This window comes from Macrobrachium nipponense, chromosome 21, assembly GCF_015104395.2.
Source record: "Macrobrachium nipponense isolate FS-2020 chromosome 21, ASM1510439v2, whole genome shotgun sequence".
Classification (NCBI taxonomy): Eukaryota; Metazoa; Arthropoda; class Malacostraca; order Decapoda; family Palaemonidae; genus Macrobrachium; species Macrobrachium nipponense.
The window spans coordinates 45,599,349-45,616,962 of NC_087212.1; the positions used below are offsets into that span (position 1 = coordinate 45,599,349).

General features: G+C 37.5%; 1 protein-coding gene across 8 annotated transcripts in view; it reads right to left on the reverse strand.

Moving 5' to 3' along the window:
• LOC135197995 (bromodomain-containing protein 1-like) overlaps positions 1 to 17,614 on the reverse strand; it is a 221,667-nt gene that overhangs the window by 70,342 nt on the left and 133,711 nt on the right. For 6 of the 8 annotated variants that reach the window (XM_064225328.1, XM_064225327.1, XM_064225326.1 and 3 more), the window contains 5 exons: positions 13,476 to 13,677; positions 11,772 to 11,896; positions 9,584 to 9,704; positions 7,935 to 8,123; positions 7,628 to 7,766 (listed from right to left, as the gene is read on the reverse strand). In XM_064225328.1, the coding sequence (XP_064081398.1) occupies positions 7,628 to 7,766; positions 7,935 to 8,123; positions 9,584 to 9,704; positions 11,772 to 11,896; positions 13,476 to 13,677 (776 nt within the window). The remainder of the gene's footprint in view (positions 1 to 7,627; positions 7,767 to 7,934; positions 8,124 to 9,583; positions 9,705 to 11,771; positions 11,897 to 13,475; positions 13,678 to 17,614) is intronic. The other 2 variants (XM_064225325.1, XM_064225330.1) reach the window with 1 other exon arrangement.

The following is a 17,614-nucleotide window of genomic DNA, read 5'->3' on the forward strand; positions in this document are numbered from 1 at the left end:
GTATCATTTAATAGATTGTTAGGAAGGACGTGATCTCTGTGAATCAAGTCCCTCGAAGGCAAACATGGAGCAATCAGAGTCATTCTCGCTCCCTCTGACGCCAGAAATGATCTTATTACTTCTTCTAAGAGCTTGAATAGGGGAAAGAGACTAAACATCCATCCCCGTTCAATCCCATAGGATGGCGTATATTGCTACTGCTCCTGGATCGAGAATAAGGGGGGAGCGGTCTAGAGGAAGCCTCTTCCACTTTAACATTACGAAGAGATACATAACAGGATGTCATTAATTCTTCCCAAACCTTAATATAATTTTAAGCGAAGATTTTACCCGGACGTCAGTATTTGCTGAAGCATTCAGTATCTTGCCAATGGGGGGAAACCACATATAAGACAGAAAATAATCTAGAAATTTGAGGATCTAGTCTTCCCGATTCCTGTAGAAATCGAGGAAGGGGCAGGATTCACGCTCAGAGACTGGGCTTACGGCGGGTAGGACTTGAATGTTCCCTCTTGGCAGCACAGTCCTGAACGCAGAAGAGGTATTTCTTGACACCTAATTCTGCTATAGATTTATTAGTCTCCTGTTCTAGATGATCTGTCAATGGGGGCGTGACCACATTGTGACTAGATCATATAGTAGGTGTATCTAAACACCTAATTTGGGTACTGCATTCCTAAAGGTTCCAGCAAGGTGTAGCTGGTGCGCTCTAATGATCTGCCCACGGGGGCGTGACCACAATGTGACAGACCATATAGGTGTTTTTTAGACACCGAATGCTGTCTTCTGCTTCCCTAGAGGTTCCAGCAAGGACGTGACCTGTGTAGCTGGTGCGCTCTAGATGATCTGTCAACGGGGGCGTGACCACAATGTGACAAGACCATTTGACCTTCTATGAGGGCAGCGAAGCAAAACCCATAACATAAATTAATTTAACTATAAACTAGGGTAAAGGAAGGGAAATCCGCCTCAGGCGGTCGACCCCACAACTATAACTCAAATAAAAGTCAAAGTCTCACCTAATCATTTCCTACAGGATAGGATGAGTACTCCTCCTTGCCCGGAAGAGCACCACGCCCGCCGCACAGCCGAGCGTCCAGCCAAACGTCACGCCTGGCGTCCAGCCGAGTGTCACGCCTGGCGTCCAGCCGAGCGTCACACCTGGCGTCCAGCCGAGCGTTACGCCTGGCGTCCAGCCGAGCATCACGCCCGGCCTCCAGCCGAGCGTCACGCCTGGCGTCCAGCCGAGCATCACGCCCGGCGTCCAGCCGAGCGCCGCGCCTGGCGTCCAGCCAAGCATCCAGCCAAGCGTCCAGCCAAACGTCCCGCCTGGCGTCAAGCCTCGTTGCCAAATCATCGTATTTGGCAGCCGAAGGAGTATCTCTCATAAACGAGCGAGGGGCGTCTCGGTGATCTACATGACTTTGCAACTCTTGTACTTTATCCTTTTCCGAGGGTTTTTCGAACGATGCACGTCTGGGAAGATGATCACCGTGCTCTGTAGAACAACCGCTAAATCTAGATGGCGAGCAATAGGCGCAAGAGAGGAGCGAGGAGAAGGAGAAGGTGAATGCCTGGATTCCTGATTGGCAGTTTATCATCCTCCTCCTGCGATGCGGCTTCCTCTTTCTCTGCAATCAACAAGGCAAGTTGTCGTTGCAAAGAAACAAATACCCTTTGATGGAGAACATTCCCTATCAGGCGAAGGGCTGATCCTGTGAGAAGACGAGGGGCAAGAGGAAGCCCTCCTCCTTCTCACATGGACCGAAAAGAATTTATCTTAGAGCGACCGAGGCGCTCAAACATACTCGTTGGAAGACTTCCTCTTTTGCGGCGGAAAGTCTCCTTGCTCAGGAGACGACCGCAAGGCAGAAGGAGCTAACGGACGTGAAGCGTCCCCCTCCGAGGAACCAAAGACGACGGCCGCCTGTGCGACATCTAGCGTCTTTGTTCCCTTCAGAGGGCGCGAGTCCTTCCGAGAGCTCCAACTCCTGTGCAGGGAGGACGTCTCTGATGATGAAAAACAATCTTTCAAGATTCGTGCACGATATCTGGCAGCCTGGGAAGCGTCCACAGGTCCTGCCGAAGGGACATCAGAGAGGACGTGAAGCGTCCTCTTCTTTAAGGCTTCTTTGGAGTTTAATGATTCGTGCACGTAAACGATCTTTGGAAGCCCGTTAACAGGTACTGCCGAAGGGAGGGCAGATCGGTGGGGGTTCCCCGTAACCCTCCTTCGACTTTCGACATGCCCTCTCTCTGTTTTTTCTTTTTTGTCCTGGGAGTCCGACAGAGGTCCAGGCCTAGAGGCCTTATAGGGCCGATCTGACGCCCCCTACACAACACTAGGGGCACTACACTTCACATCACTCTATCTAGGCGATACACACGTACGTTTTTTCCCAACGAGCAATGAACCTCTTGAGGATTGTTACAATCCGTGCTTGTTTTCACAACAGGCTCTCTCTCGTTAACTCGAATAGGGACCGAGAGAGTGTTTCTCTATGCTTCTTGAGATATGCGAGATCTTTGGAATTGTACGAGTTGATTTGGACCACTGGGTTAAAAACTCGTTTTTCGAAGAAGTGAAGAGCCAACCGAACTGCTCCCAATTCCATGAGATTATGAGCCAGGACATATTTACTCCTCTCTAGATGCCTGGCACAGTCTCGCTATCTCCTTAGGTGATCTTTGACTTTGAGAGATGTTCCGAATCATTTCTAGATCTTCGATGTTATTCCAGTTTTCCGCAATAAAAAACTGGTGTCTGAATTGCAGTCTATTCAGGGAAACAAACTTCTCCAGAGAGGAAATGGTCCCCAGCAAACTCATTCATTCCCTCCCCGAGTATGTTTACTTCCCTAAAAAGGCACTTTGCTTAAGCGGATGTGCATTATTATAGGGTTATGCCGCGGTAGACTCGTACCGAATTCTGTTACCTTGCGGTAAACAGAACCGAAAAGGTCTAAAAGATATCTCTGTTGAAAGAATTCTCGCAAAGCGAAGAAGTGTTCATTCATGTTAGAATTCCCCTCAACCCGAGGCTAAAGTACGTGATTGTAGGGTAGAGATACGGTTAGTCAGTCAATCTTCGCAGGAGAGAGAGAGAGACGTAAGCTACCGCGCATGGCAGAAAACCAGCTGGAACTGAGCTGGCCTTAGTGACAGCAGAGCACGCTCGCCGTACCGCACTACTCTGCGTGAGTTGCCAGCTACTCCATTCTACGAATTAATAGGTTTGTTATCCTCATAGAGCAGAAAGAAAAAACTATTAAGCTGGTATATTTAAGCAAAACTTGAATTTGCTAAACATATAAGGCTGACTTGGTATTGTCGTAACAATACCTTAAACAGTAGGGAAAAACTCTATCACGAGAGTAGTATATATCATGTTCTAATTTACCTCTGTACTTGTAACTTATTGTTCATTTGGACTGAAGATGAACCCAGGGAAGGGTTCAAAAGCTTTTTGTAAAGTCTTCAAAATTATACACAGACTTTTTACACTTTGTATTATTGTGGACACTTTAGAACAAAATACCTTAAACATTAAAAAAAATAACCCACACAAAAAAAAGGGAAACCGGCAACTCCTGGAAGGTTGCCTGGAGAACCAATCAAATGCAATAAGAATAATCGTTCTCCTTGTTGTCCTCCGTAGGGGTAACCAGGGTATGCGTATGTAACCTGCACCATACAATCGCTTGATAGTAAAACGACATAAAGGCAAAATTAGATATTGTTACGATACAATACACCTTGTTCATACTTATCTGGCGTATATATATGTCTGACAGGTAAGTTTCATGAACAAAACATAGAGTATCGTAAACAACTGGACAGCTACCTCCCTACTACATTCTTTCCTCGCGGGGTGGAGAGAATGTAAAACGACTGTCTTCGTTCTCTTAGGCAAGAGAACGAATTAGTATTAATCGAAGGAGATCCTCCAATGAGAACCGAGAATCGAAGAGGACAACTCAAGATTCTTATGATATATGACATAAGACTTCATGGACATAGTCTACGAGTCTTATTGCCCGAGGAGTCTTCGCGAGGTAGTGACCAATGAATGAGGGTTCTCTCTGAATGTTGTCAATGAGAGCTTATCCGCTTACTCGATAGAATGTTATTGGGATATTTGTCAATGGGAACTAACCCATTTCTGTGACAAAGAGTTTACAGTGGTCCCCCCGTATTCGCGGGGGATGCGTACCAGACCCCCCCGTGAATAGTTAGAATCCGCGAATGTTTGGAACCCCTATAAAAATGCTAAAAACAGCCTATTTTGTTACTTAACACTCAAGAAAACCCACTAAAAATGTTCATTCATGGTTTTTTTAATAGTTTTATCACAAAAAGTGCATTTTATGATGAAATTCATAAAAAAAACCAGGAATTTGAGGATATTTACCATAGAAAAATACAGCGAATGCGCGAATTTTCCGCGAATAATGCAGGGAAACGTTCCCGAGAGAAATCCGCGAATGTGTGAGTCCGCGAATACGGGGGGTCCACTGTATATATATTTCTTCAATGGGGTCTTACCCACTTAGCTGACAAAATGATTGGAGAGAGAGCACTTTCGATTCCAAGATACGGATGGAAATCACAATAACAGAAAGGCCTTAACACTCGCAGACATAACCTAATGGCCAGTAGGCCATACTACAGGGTTAAGCAAAACATTAGCAGGTTCATTACCCTGACTTCTGTTTACTGATGCACTGTTTGAGGGAGACTAATTGCGTACATATGAATCATACGTCTTCTCTTCGAAATCAGTCAAACTCTCGTACACCTTACATCGATGTTTCAACACAGAAACATGAAACGTACACCTCGTGTATATCAAGTGCGGATCTACCGAAACTTTCGGTAGCCTCAACTTACCTTTGCAGACAACACACCCTGACGCTAGCCTAACTAGATTCAGATATTTTATGCAAAGATTAATTAAAACCACATTTAAAACAGCGTATGCCTAGCCACAAATCCAAGATTAAATCAAAAGACAATTAGGATACTTAGCGGCAATGAAGTTTCAAAATCCTAGACGGAGGTACTGAAAACAGGCATTTAGAGTACCGGCGACAGGGAAAATCTGAATAGAAAATGGGAATGGTTCCTGACACCCGCCTCCCAGCGGCGGGAATGGGTACTACCACCTGGCCGACCACTACGTGTGCCGGGAGTTTTGAAATTCTGTCGGACTTCAGAGAATACAGCTATATATATATCTGGCAGGTAAGCTTCATGAACAAATAATAAAATAACACAATGCTTTTTTCGGAACTGGCGGACAAGAACGAACATGAAAAAACATCCCCTAACAACGTGGAGTGTAGTTACAAAGGCTGCCTTAATTTGTATCTTATTTCTGTACAAAAATGAAAATACCTTTATGTAATATATTTTCATACACATTTTAAACATAAAAGCATAAAAATTTAAAAAATCGACACATCGATCGCTAAATTTGCAATCTTTTTAACTCAATATTTTCGGAAGAGCGGCAGACAGCGGCATACAAGAATGAACTTGAAAAAACATCGTAGTCGATAACTTGAAGGGCAGTTTCAAAAGCTGCCTTTTTATCATATTTCTGCACAGAAATAAAAATACCCTATTCGTAATACATTTACATTTTAAACACAAAAGCATCAACATTTATAAAATCGACACATCGATCGCTAATTTGAACTTTTTTTAAATCGATATTTTCGGAAGAGCGGCAGGCGGCGGCTCACAAGAAAGAACATGAAAAAACATCGTATTTGATAACGTGAAGGGCAGTTTCAAAAGCTGCCTATGTATCATATTTCTGTACAGAAATAAAAATACCTTTCACGTAATACATTTTCATACACATTTTGAACAAAAGCATGAACATTTATAAATCGACACATCCATAGCTAAATTTGCACTTGTGTAACTTGATATTTTCGGCATAGAACAGCGTCAGAGGCATATATTTTACCCTAATACCTACGTAATAACTCTCCATAAAATTTGTTAATATAATTTGCATAACCTTTATGGTCTGAACGGCATTTCTACAAATGTATGAACTCGTTAGACAACAGCGCTAGCGGCGCTGTTAACTGAAAATTGTACCGTAAAGATACCTTTAAAATGCCTTATTTTTTTAATGAATATTTTTGACGACCGTCGTAAAACCGATTCGCCGTTGAGTGATTGCGCCGTTAACCGCGGGTCGCCTGTATTTATATGAAAATATTTCAAAACTGATAAAAGCTACAACCATGGGTTGTTTTTAGATGTATTCTACATGAAATGGCGCACATTTTCATAAATAAAACTTTATGTAACGGCTAATTTAAAATAGTGCAAACATGACGACAATCGGACGAAAAAATTTCGGAATTTTTTCGGAAGAGTTACCGCGCGGACGTAAGGAAATTTTTTTTTTTCATAAATTCACCATAAATCAAAATATTATGCTGGAGACTTCCAATTTGTTGCAAAATAAAGTTAAAAGATTGAATATTACTAGAATGTAAGAGTTTTAGCTTACAATTGCGTTTTTTTACCATTTCGGTCGAGTCAAAGTTGACCAAAGGTTGAAATTTTGGCACTTATTATTTATATAAAAATATTTCAAAACTGATAAAAGCTACAACCATGAGTTGTTTTTCGTTGTATTCTACAAGAAATTGCACACATTTCCATATATAAAACTTTATGTAATGGCTAATTTAAAATGGTGCAAACATTACGACAATTGGACAAAAAATTTTATGATTTTTTCGGAAGAGTTACCTCGCGGACGTAAGGAAAAAGTTTTTTTCATAAATTCACCATAAATCGAAATATTATGCTAGAGACTTCCAATTTGTTGCAAAATGAAGGTAAATGATTGAATATTACTAGAATATAAGAGTTTTAGCTTACAATTGCGTTTTTCAACCATTTCAGTAGAGTCAAAGTTGACCAAAGGTTGAAATTTTGGCACTTATTATTTATATGAAAATATTTCAAAACTGATAAAAGCTGCAACCATGAGTTGTTTTTTGTTCTATTCTACATGAAATTGCACACATTTTCATATATAATACTCCATGTAATGGCTAATATAAAATGTTGCAAAAATCATGTCAATGTGACGAAATAATTTCTGAGACGTGTCGCTGATACTTATTAGCACGAGAAGAAAGAAATTCTCGCTTGCGAGCCTAGGTAATGATTGTAAGCAAAACAACGCCTTGATCCGTGAGCTCCCAGCATAACCCCAAGGCGCGTGATTCAAAAGTTTTCGCCTAGTAGGCCTATAAGTATTTTTCCACAAATTTTTAAAAACACTTTTTTATATTGACGTACCATACGTCCAATCCGCACCCAACAGACAATTTATATCGACGTTTAATACACCCATTCGGCATTAAAGGGTTAACAATAATATGGTTTGATAAAGCAACCTAGTGAAAAAAGTAAACCCCTACAATGTTGCACATTTATTACAATTAAGTTGATACTAACTAGAATAAAGCATAAATCAGACAGAAGTGGATACTAACTAGAATAAAGCATAAATCAGACAGAAGTGGATATTATGGAGTACGGTAAAGAGGGTTAAATAAACAGAAGACTATAATAATCACTGACATACTCATTTCACCTTCTTTGATGATTTTGTTGTCTGAATATTCAGGTGATGGTTTTGGCCGGTGTGGCAGCAGCAGTCCCGTTTCCATATCAAATCCAATGTTCTCAATATTTCTTCGAAGCTGACGAATTACTGCACCACCCTACAAAGATTCTCATAAGTTCCTTCTGAAGCATATAATAAGCACACTGTAAATATATGATTCCTTATTTGGTTTTGAACTTGTATATAATAAATCAAACATATAGTTAACCATTTGGCCAAACATATAGTTAACCATTTGGCAAAAGAATGCATACCTTCCACTCACCTGATCCCTTAACTTAATAGCAGTCCGATAAAAAATGGTTTCCTTGGCATTGTAAGTCAGGCAGTTATCAATCATTAGCTCAAAGTCACTATTGAATTGATCAATGTTTTGATACTGGTGAGCCTGGGCTTTCTGCCGCATTGTAGACAAGTCCATGGGATGCTTAACCACATCTAGATAATCCAATACCTGATGAGAAAAAAAAAAATTAGCAACAGCACAAGTCACGATAGTAATAATTCAATGGCATAAATATGTATTGTGTTATATCCTACATAGTTTTACCTGAATATATCATTTTTGAAACTTTAATACAGAAATACTTCCTTTGCCCTTTTTGAAACTTCTAATACAGAAATACTGCCTTTGCCCATATATCCTTGAACACATTAATTATAGTTATAAGTATGGACTGACCAAATTCATTTACCAGCAGTAAAATGAGCAGGAATTTGGTAAATATAATTCCTAAATAAATATTTATCTTCAATATCACATAAAAGTACCATATATGCCGGCATATAAGATGCCCTTTTAACCTTAAAAATCTCCCCCAAAATAAGGGGTCGTCTTAAACGCTGAGTATAAAGGGCAAACCAAAAATCCTGTCAAGATTTTCAATAATAAGATTAACCCCTGATGCATTGATAGTTATGTTAATAGTTAACTACCATCACAACTATCAACACTGTAAACAAAACATCTGTAGTGATGTTAAAAACCGTAGGTAATTCAAGTGAATCACTAGCGACACAACTATTGATACTGTAAACAAAACAGTTGTAATTACTGTGGATAATTACCATAATTAGATGTTAGGATGAGTGAGCTCTCACTTTGTTACAGGTGCACGATCTCCATCCTTAATTCTAAAAACTAAAAAGCCCTATAAACCTAAATATTTTCCGGAGAAAATTATCATTTGCAAAAGTTAAACGTATTACAGAGTGTAAACATTGTCTTCATGTTCCACTTGCATTTGATTATTGTTTACATTCTCAAAACCTCAGCTGATTGAGTACTATTGTTATCTTCATTGCCATCAGCTGCTAGAAAAGATGTAATTTGGAGACACTTTTTCTTGCAATTAACAAAATTGGGTTAAAAATGTGCACAATACTTGATTATATAAGCATTAAGTGTGATCTCGCTGTACCCTACCGCTTCAATTTACTGGGATTCTTTTGTCAGATCTCCATTGAATGAAGAATGAGTAAAAATTTATTTATTTTTGCTTTTGGAAGTAAAAAAAAAAGTAGGTTTTTATGCCCACCCACAAATAACCACTCAATTACAGCAAAAATCAAGTAAAACCAAAACACAAAGGGGTCAAAAGATTGAAATAAAGGAATCTTGGTCAGTGGAAGTTGATGCAACTGGGCTCTGTTTCACATATGAAAGGCATTATATGAAGAAGGGGTTGTAAGGAACAAAGCAAATGAGTACTAAAGGGAATTTTCTATGTTAAAACACTAATTGGTTGAGAACTAAGAATATGCCAACAGATTCAAAGCAACACTGGCTGACTGCTGTTGTCTTTCTCTAAGAGGGACCAAAGCAAGTTGGATTTCATGATAAAAAATATGAAATTAATAACAACTTGCCCCTGGTGAACACAGTAAGATTGGTGTCATTCCAGCATAACGTACCTCATCAAAATCGACTGGCTCTGCAAATATCATCTGCTGATCTTTCTCTTGTATCAAATCAATAGTTTGTAGCAGCAAATGTACGAATGGTGCCAATTGTACCTTCACTTCTTCAGATCTCCTGGAATGAGATATAAAATCTTAAAAAACCTGAAATACTGTACGCTATATTTATGATGAAATTTCTTAGCTGAAAATGGTCCCTGACTTATGTAAAGGCTCCATTTTACAGATCCTTAATTTTTTGGACTGGCCCTTCAACTACCCTCTAAAATTTCATGTGCCACTGTAGCAAAAACACTAAGACTTTTAGTGCCGGAAATGTAAATAGAATTACAAAACTTACCCCTTTTGATCACGTATACTAAAGCAATAATGTTATATTACACACATTTTATTGCATAAAAGTAAACAAAAAAGGTTTTTGTGCAATGTCCTCAACTCAGTACTCCATCAAGTAATAATTTTAACTGTAATGTCAAAACACCATACTGCAAGGAAATTGTTGATCACAAGTGCACAGAGACTGGTTTATAGAAATATAAATCTAATATTATAATTACAGGCATGACATGCTTAAATATTTCCTTCAAAACAGACCTTAGAATAAAATTATGCCAATCCTTCATTTCCCACAAAGCACTTGGCTTAAAAACCATTAAGGACTTCTCTGAGTGTGATCATTCTAAATGCAGTGACCATATTCAAGGGTGAGACAGAATAAAAAAATTGAAATCATCCATGTCTTCATACAATGAAACAAGAACAAAGAGAGAGAGAGAGAGAGAGAGAGAGAGAGAGAGAGAGAGAGAGAGAGAGAGATGAGAGGAGAGAGAGAGCGAGAGAAGAGAGGAGAGAGAGAGGAGAGAGAGCGAGAGAGAGAGAGAGTAGATGGAGAGAGAGAGGAGAGGGGGGGAGAGAGAGAGAGAGAGAGAGAGAGGAGAGAGAATGTCCTTTCCTCTTCCAAGATGTTATTTCTATAGGTTCATCTGCTGACACCCTTTGAGGCCCCTTGCTGCCAACAGATATTCAAACATTCTCTTTGGTTCCCTCGCACTTAGCTTACAATCTTCAATTCTAACTTGCTCCAATTTTCAGTTCCCATTTAAGAACAAAGACTTTTGGCAGACTTTATTACAGTATAAATCTTATTCAGTTACTTCATTACATATATTTATTAATGTTATTAAGCTACCTTTTCCTTTGAGGTCTCTATAGTCACTTCTGTCTAATGCTTCTGCCTGAAATCCCATATGTTTACATATCATTTGCCATCTTCCATAATTTCCTGGGTAGTCGTACAGGTTTCCATCTCATACATCTGTATATACTGCTCTTATGACTTATTGTTCATCATACGTCCAAACTATCATAATCTTTGAGACTGCCATCTATTTTCCAGCTGCTGGATACCGTATCTCTCTGCCACTTCCTCTTTTATAATGTAATTAATTATCTTTTTTAATACACTCTGATCATGAATCACAGCATTTCTTGGTAAAAATTCCAGTTTTGTCTGTCCGTACCCGAGTTTCTGCAACAAATATATATATTTGCTCTGACTACTTATAGAATATTTTTATTTACATGTCTACCTTATCAAGGTGTTAATATTTTCTTTTTTTCTATTGCCCTCTCAAAAACTACTGTACAGTTCAGTGGCCCACAGTGGCAAAAGTGTCCTACATCTTCCAGATCTTTTGCAATTCGAAGTACTCAGTAATCTCTTAACCCCACATTTCACCCCACCATTCCCATAGCAAATTTCGACAGTAGTTTCTCTGTAATATCACCCCCATATCCTATGAAACTGAAAGGGATGCTGAAATTAATAGGAAAGGCTAAGCAAAAGAGTCACATACTTAGTAATAATGGTTGCCTGATTATAATATTAAGAAAATGAAAGGTAGAAAAGTAATGTGGCATAAACACCTAGGGAACATGGTTTCTATGTGTATGTATAAGTCGAGTTTGTTAGTGCAGGCAAGACAGCAAGCAAAATCTTGTGTTTCATGGATTGTGGAGTTAACAAAAATTGCATGACAATAATTAGAAATGGTGAGAACAGATTATCAAAGAGTCCCTCCAGGTAACATAAAAAGTACTTAAGATGAATCCGTACCTATGCCACTAGTCCACTGCTGTGGAAAGGAAAAATGAATGACCTAAGAAAACAGAAGTTACTTACACTCTGACAAACTCTCTTTTCATCTTCTCTCTCTTCCTAATTAATTCACAAAGAAGCCTTGCTCTCTCTAAATCCTGCCGCAATCTCTGCCAGTACTTGATTTCTTCTCGTAGCCTTTCTGAATCCTGAATAAAAAGGTCACGGCAAAAAATCAACGTTAAAAGAAGAGACTCAAGTTTAATACATAGTCATCTGCTTCAACTTAAGCAAACAAATCTGAATGTACTTATACTACATTAATATGAGAATCACTTTCATAGAAGAATGCCTATGATAATGAGATTGAAGACAGGTTTTTTTCAATATATGAAGAGAAAGGATACGATAGTAAAAATATTCTTCATAGGCATATTTAAGAGTTATGAAGCTACATTGCTGACACCAAAATAAATAATCTACAAATTGTCCCTTGACAACCGTTGAATAGGATTACTATTTAAAAATATTAACTTTTTTTCACATAACAAGGAACTTCTCACAGGTACTGCTAACTGCTTCTTATACCATATTAGATTGCAGGCCTCTAAATAATGTCAAAATATGCTAAACCAAGTTATTAATTTAAAAACGGAGCGATTACTAAGCATCACCCTTCCCCAAGAAATTTGGACATCTAAATGAAAGCGTGCCATATTTCAACTCCAACAAGAGCATAGGTTTTCTAAAATAAGCACTTAATATCTAAAGACTATGAACAACTGAAAGTAGACTTATTGGCTGTATAGAAAATTTCTGTTCGATCATTATTTTGGACTTGTCAAAGTTGACCAATGGGCCTGATTTACGAGGTAATATGTTCTAAACATCCTAATACACAAATGAAAACAAATCTGATGACACTCCACATCCCAGTAACCAAGAATACTCCAGTCAAAAGGGGGCATGAAAAGTGCAGTACCCTGAAGCAAGACCAATTTGGAAACGGAAAAGCTGGTTGCAGAGTAGTTTATAGATACCAAAGCCTTTTCATAGATATGTAAATACTAAAAACAAAGTGTAGCTGGGTACTGAAGCAAGCATAACAAAATGTTGTGTAATAATGGAAAAGAAAAAATATAAAATGTATCTAATATCACTCAAATTTGTTATAACTAGTGTGAATTTGCAAAAAAGTTAAAGCAATGAAAAACAATAATTGTAATAGTGTTAACATTACTATAAATATACTGTATAACCTAAAATATATATCAGAGACAAAATAGTATTAAAATAAATAAAACAAAATTCATTACAGCAATGGGTAATACGAACACTTAAGGTTTAGTTCCCAAGTATGCTGATGAGACTGGATAAAAAACTATTGAAAAACAAGCATTGACAAAATTTAAGATAACTGATGAAAAGCTATGCTATCAAATAATTATTTCCATGTGACAAATTCCTTTTCAAAATTTAATCGAATGAGCAAAAATTTTTACCTTTCAAAGTATGAGTAATGCTCTAATCTTTCCAGAATTGATTTCTTAATGAATAAAATTGAAATTGGTAAAGGTCTTTAATAATTCTCAGATAAAATTCCTACATTCCACTGGTTTTACTATTATTATTATATTATTCAGAAGATGAAACCAATTCACATGGAACCACCCCACAGGGATCATTGACTTGAAATTCAAGCTTCCAAAGAATTTGATGTTCATTATGGATTAATTTTTATAGAAATTTTACACTGAGACCCAGACAATTGTAAATCAAGTTACTTACGCTGGCAGACTTCTCTTTGTCTCTCATACAAACAGATTTTTCTTCCATTTGCCGATTACTGCGACGGGCATGTGATGTTGTGAGACGGCGGAGAAGAGGGACACCGTTTCGAGACTGGCGTTTCAGTGTCCAAAATGCGAGTAAGCGATGCATGAACTGAGATCTCTTTTCTATGTTGACTAGGGATGCTAATTTCTGGATACTGAAAAAACATTGCTCGTCATTTCCAGGAAAACATTTTTAACAATTAGAAACGAGGAAAACTTCCTGAACAATTTATTGATAAAATGGTGAATTTTCAAGTATAGGACTACCCATACCACTTTGAGTAAGCAAACTTCTGCCATCTCAGGTAGAAAACACTCACAAATCAAATGCTCCACTGTACCAAAAATCTGTAACCACCTCCCAAGCATTCTGAAAGCAAAGAAATTATTAACGTGTGCACAATTTACAGCCCTGTACAAGAGTAAATTTTAAGCACGTTTATGATATAACATTATGGAAATACAGGTTAGCTGAAAATAATATATATCAACCTTTATGACAAGAGAATGACCAACCCTGCAGTGTGACAAATGTAACCTAATTTCTTGCAATTTACATCGCAGCACATTATTATATAGTAATCTAATAACAAACAACATGAAACTAAATGAGATTACTGAAGTGGAAAAAGGAAGTTGAGTAACAGGTGTAAACTCATATTTTTTTATATATTAACCACAGGTAACACTGCATTACTGTAGCCATATTCACCTTGACCTTGGCCAATCACTTACAGTTCTTGCCATGTGTCTGTTGTCGAAGGATGGGATTAGAAAAAAAAATGCTAAGACAAATGCTCTGCATCATACACTCACAATTAATTCCTACTCTATACAAAGTTAAGAATCAAACTTTAAAGTCACAATAGAGCAAAATTTCAAGTCACAAATGAGTTGGAGGAAAATAACGGTAGTATACATATTCACTAGTCTGCCTACCAGTAATCTGGTTCCTTCACTAACTTGACGGAGAATTCTAATTTCACTGGTTGCATAAGCTCTCTTTTCAAGCATTTATATAGTTTTGTTCTCCCTTATTTGCAAGGGATCGGTACCACTCCCCCCTGAATAGCTAGAACCCACGAATAGTTGAAACCGCTATACAAATGCTGAACACAGCCTATTTTGCTGGGTCAAAACTCAAGAAAAATTCACTGAAAATATTTATACCTGGTTTTTTAAGTTTTATCACAAAAAGTGCATTTTATGATAGAGAGAGAGAAACAAAAAAAAAAAAAAAAAAAAAGGAATTTGTGGATATTTCTCAGAAAAATACTGCAAACAGGTGAATTTTCCACAAATAATGGGGGGATAAATGTTCCAGAGAGACCAGCGAATATGTGAGTCCGCGAATCCAGTGTCCTCAAACCCAGTTTTAGCTACAGTAAATTAAGGAAGAGTATCCTGTGTTGGGACCCCGCTGCTGTTTTGTCCTAAAAAATTCCCAAGATTTTATTTTTTTTTCCCGGGAAATCCCGGCCTCTTTTAAAATACAATGGTCCCCCGTACTCGCGGGGGATGCGTACCAGACCCCTCCGTGAATAGTTAAAACCCACGAATGTTTGACACCCCTATCAAAACGCTAAAAACAGCCTATTTTGTTAGTTAAAACTCAAGAGAAACCCACTAAAAATTTTTATACTTGGTTTTTTAATAGTCTTATCACAAAAAGTGCATTTCATGATGAAATTGATAAAAAAAAACCCAGTAATTTGTGGATATTTCTCATAAAAAATACCGCCAATGTGCAAATTTTCCACGAATAATGCAGGGAAACGTCCCCAAGAGAAATTTGCGAATGTATGAGTCCGCGAATCCGGAGAACGCGAATACGGGAGGTCTACTGTATGGGCAAACGAAAAAAAATAATACATTTTCAATAATTAGCAACTACTGCCGTAGGAGAAGTGTACCTAAACTGTTCTAAACGCTTTTCATACCTAACACTGTTCATACGTGTATGTCTGAAATCTGTGCTGTGAGGCAGCCTCAGACAGGTGAGTTGCTTCAGTTACTAGTCAGCTCCTGAGTTGTTGTTTCACTTACTTAAACTCTACTAAAATTGCTGTTATTTTTTTTTATTTTTTATTTTTTGAAATTTTGCAATCTTTCCTGCTCACAATGTCTGAGGAAGATAAACATAAAACATTTGTATGGAAATAGTTCGACAGAGTGCATCCCTAAAACAACCCAAACAAATCAGGCGATTAGCAGGAGCATAACTAAAGTTTGAAATTTTTGAAGCAACTGGAGAAAAGACAGCAAACATAACGAAGATAACAGCTGCATTGGAATCTATACCACCCACATATGTTGAAGTAGAAAGAGCTTTTTCAGTTGTAGGACTATTTATCATGAAACTTAGAAATCGTCTAAGTGATAAAAGTGTAAATTGTTTGTGTTTTCTACGTGCATATTCCATGTCAAAGTAGTTTGTAGTAACAGCTAAAAGCAAATTCATCATTTTCCTACTTTTGTTATTTTATCAGAAGTGTTATATGAACATATAGTTTTCTTCTTCTTTTTTTATATAACTGCCATAGAGGCAGGTTTCATGTAAGTTTACTCTTTTCAGAGTCGTTTGAAGACAAACAGTCATTTTGACTTAAGAATTATGTTACTATTTGTAATGAACATTAATCATTTTTCTTTCGCCAGGTTTATATTACAAAAGCATGTGATTGTATACAGTTCTTTTGATTAAGAATTTTGTTATTTGTAATGAACATTGATCATTTTTCTTTCACCAGGGTTATATTACAAATGCATATGATTGTAAAAGATATTTCCATATAATTTGTAAAAAGATGTGTTTAATCAGTCTTAATTTTCTGCTTGTTAATTTCATTGAATGCTTCTTTTTTGCATGATATATTTTGGATATGTCCTTTCCAATGATTTAAGAATAATTCAATAATCACGTGATATGAGTTTGCAATATTTCATTACTAAAATGCAAAAATAAAATCTTTTATAGAATCCAAGGATTTCTCTGGATTTTCCTGGGATACCAGGGAAACACTAACCTTTTCCTGAAATCCCGTGTCTCAAATGACAATCCCTAGTGTGAGGGTAATACTATCCATATTGCCATACAAAAAGGCTGGGGCATATTACATATGATTCATAAATAAAGCAATAAATTAATATACACTTTTAGATACAATATATGATAAGTAATAACATGACCTATATTTGTAATTATAAAATAAAGATAAAGTAAAGGCATAAAAACAATAATCTGAAGCTACTATAGAATACGAGCTAAACTCGTGTACATTAAAAGCAGCAGTTTTTCTTTATATAACTGGCATTAACTAAATTCCGTTACTTATCATATATAGTACATTTCAGTCCGGAGAAGCACAAATATTTCATACTTATAAAGGAAGTGCCCAAAACACCATGGATGCTGGGTACCTGACCTATTACGGCCTGCTCTGTACCTTTCTGCCACTCAACTGAACATATAGTGTGTGCTTGCCTTGTAAAGAAACTACATTTCACATCAGTCAGTCAAGATTAAGCTGGCCATGTGTTGAGCATAGGGTCTTCCTACTCAGCAGCCCAATTCACGCAAAAATATGATCTTTCGTGTCAAGTGTAATTCTATACATAGTATCCTGGCTGAACTAGCTTAACTCAGGTGTGTTTTGCCGAGTTATTCTTTTGGTATATTTTTGCTGTGCTCCATTTCCTCTTTGGTATGAATAAATAGCTATCTTTTGGTATATTTCTGCTGTGCTCCATTTTCTCTTTAGTATGAATAAATATATCATCAAACTTCTAGCAAGTTTTTAGTCTACAATGAATATCATGCTCATTTATATGAGGCCTTTTAAAGGGAGTTACTTTTCAAAGGTATGTACCAGGACAAAATCTTTGACTACACATCCCCTTATGTTTACATCCATACAAACATTACTTTCCTTTCTTTAAGAATGAAGTTTCAAATGAAGGAACTCTTATAATAATCATAATCTCTGATACTCCTGTCAGACATAAAATTCCAGGAGACCATCTTTTGTCCTTAGGTGCTGCTGAGGGTTCAAACTCAATCTTTTGCCTGGCATTGGCCTGAACAGGTGACTT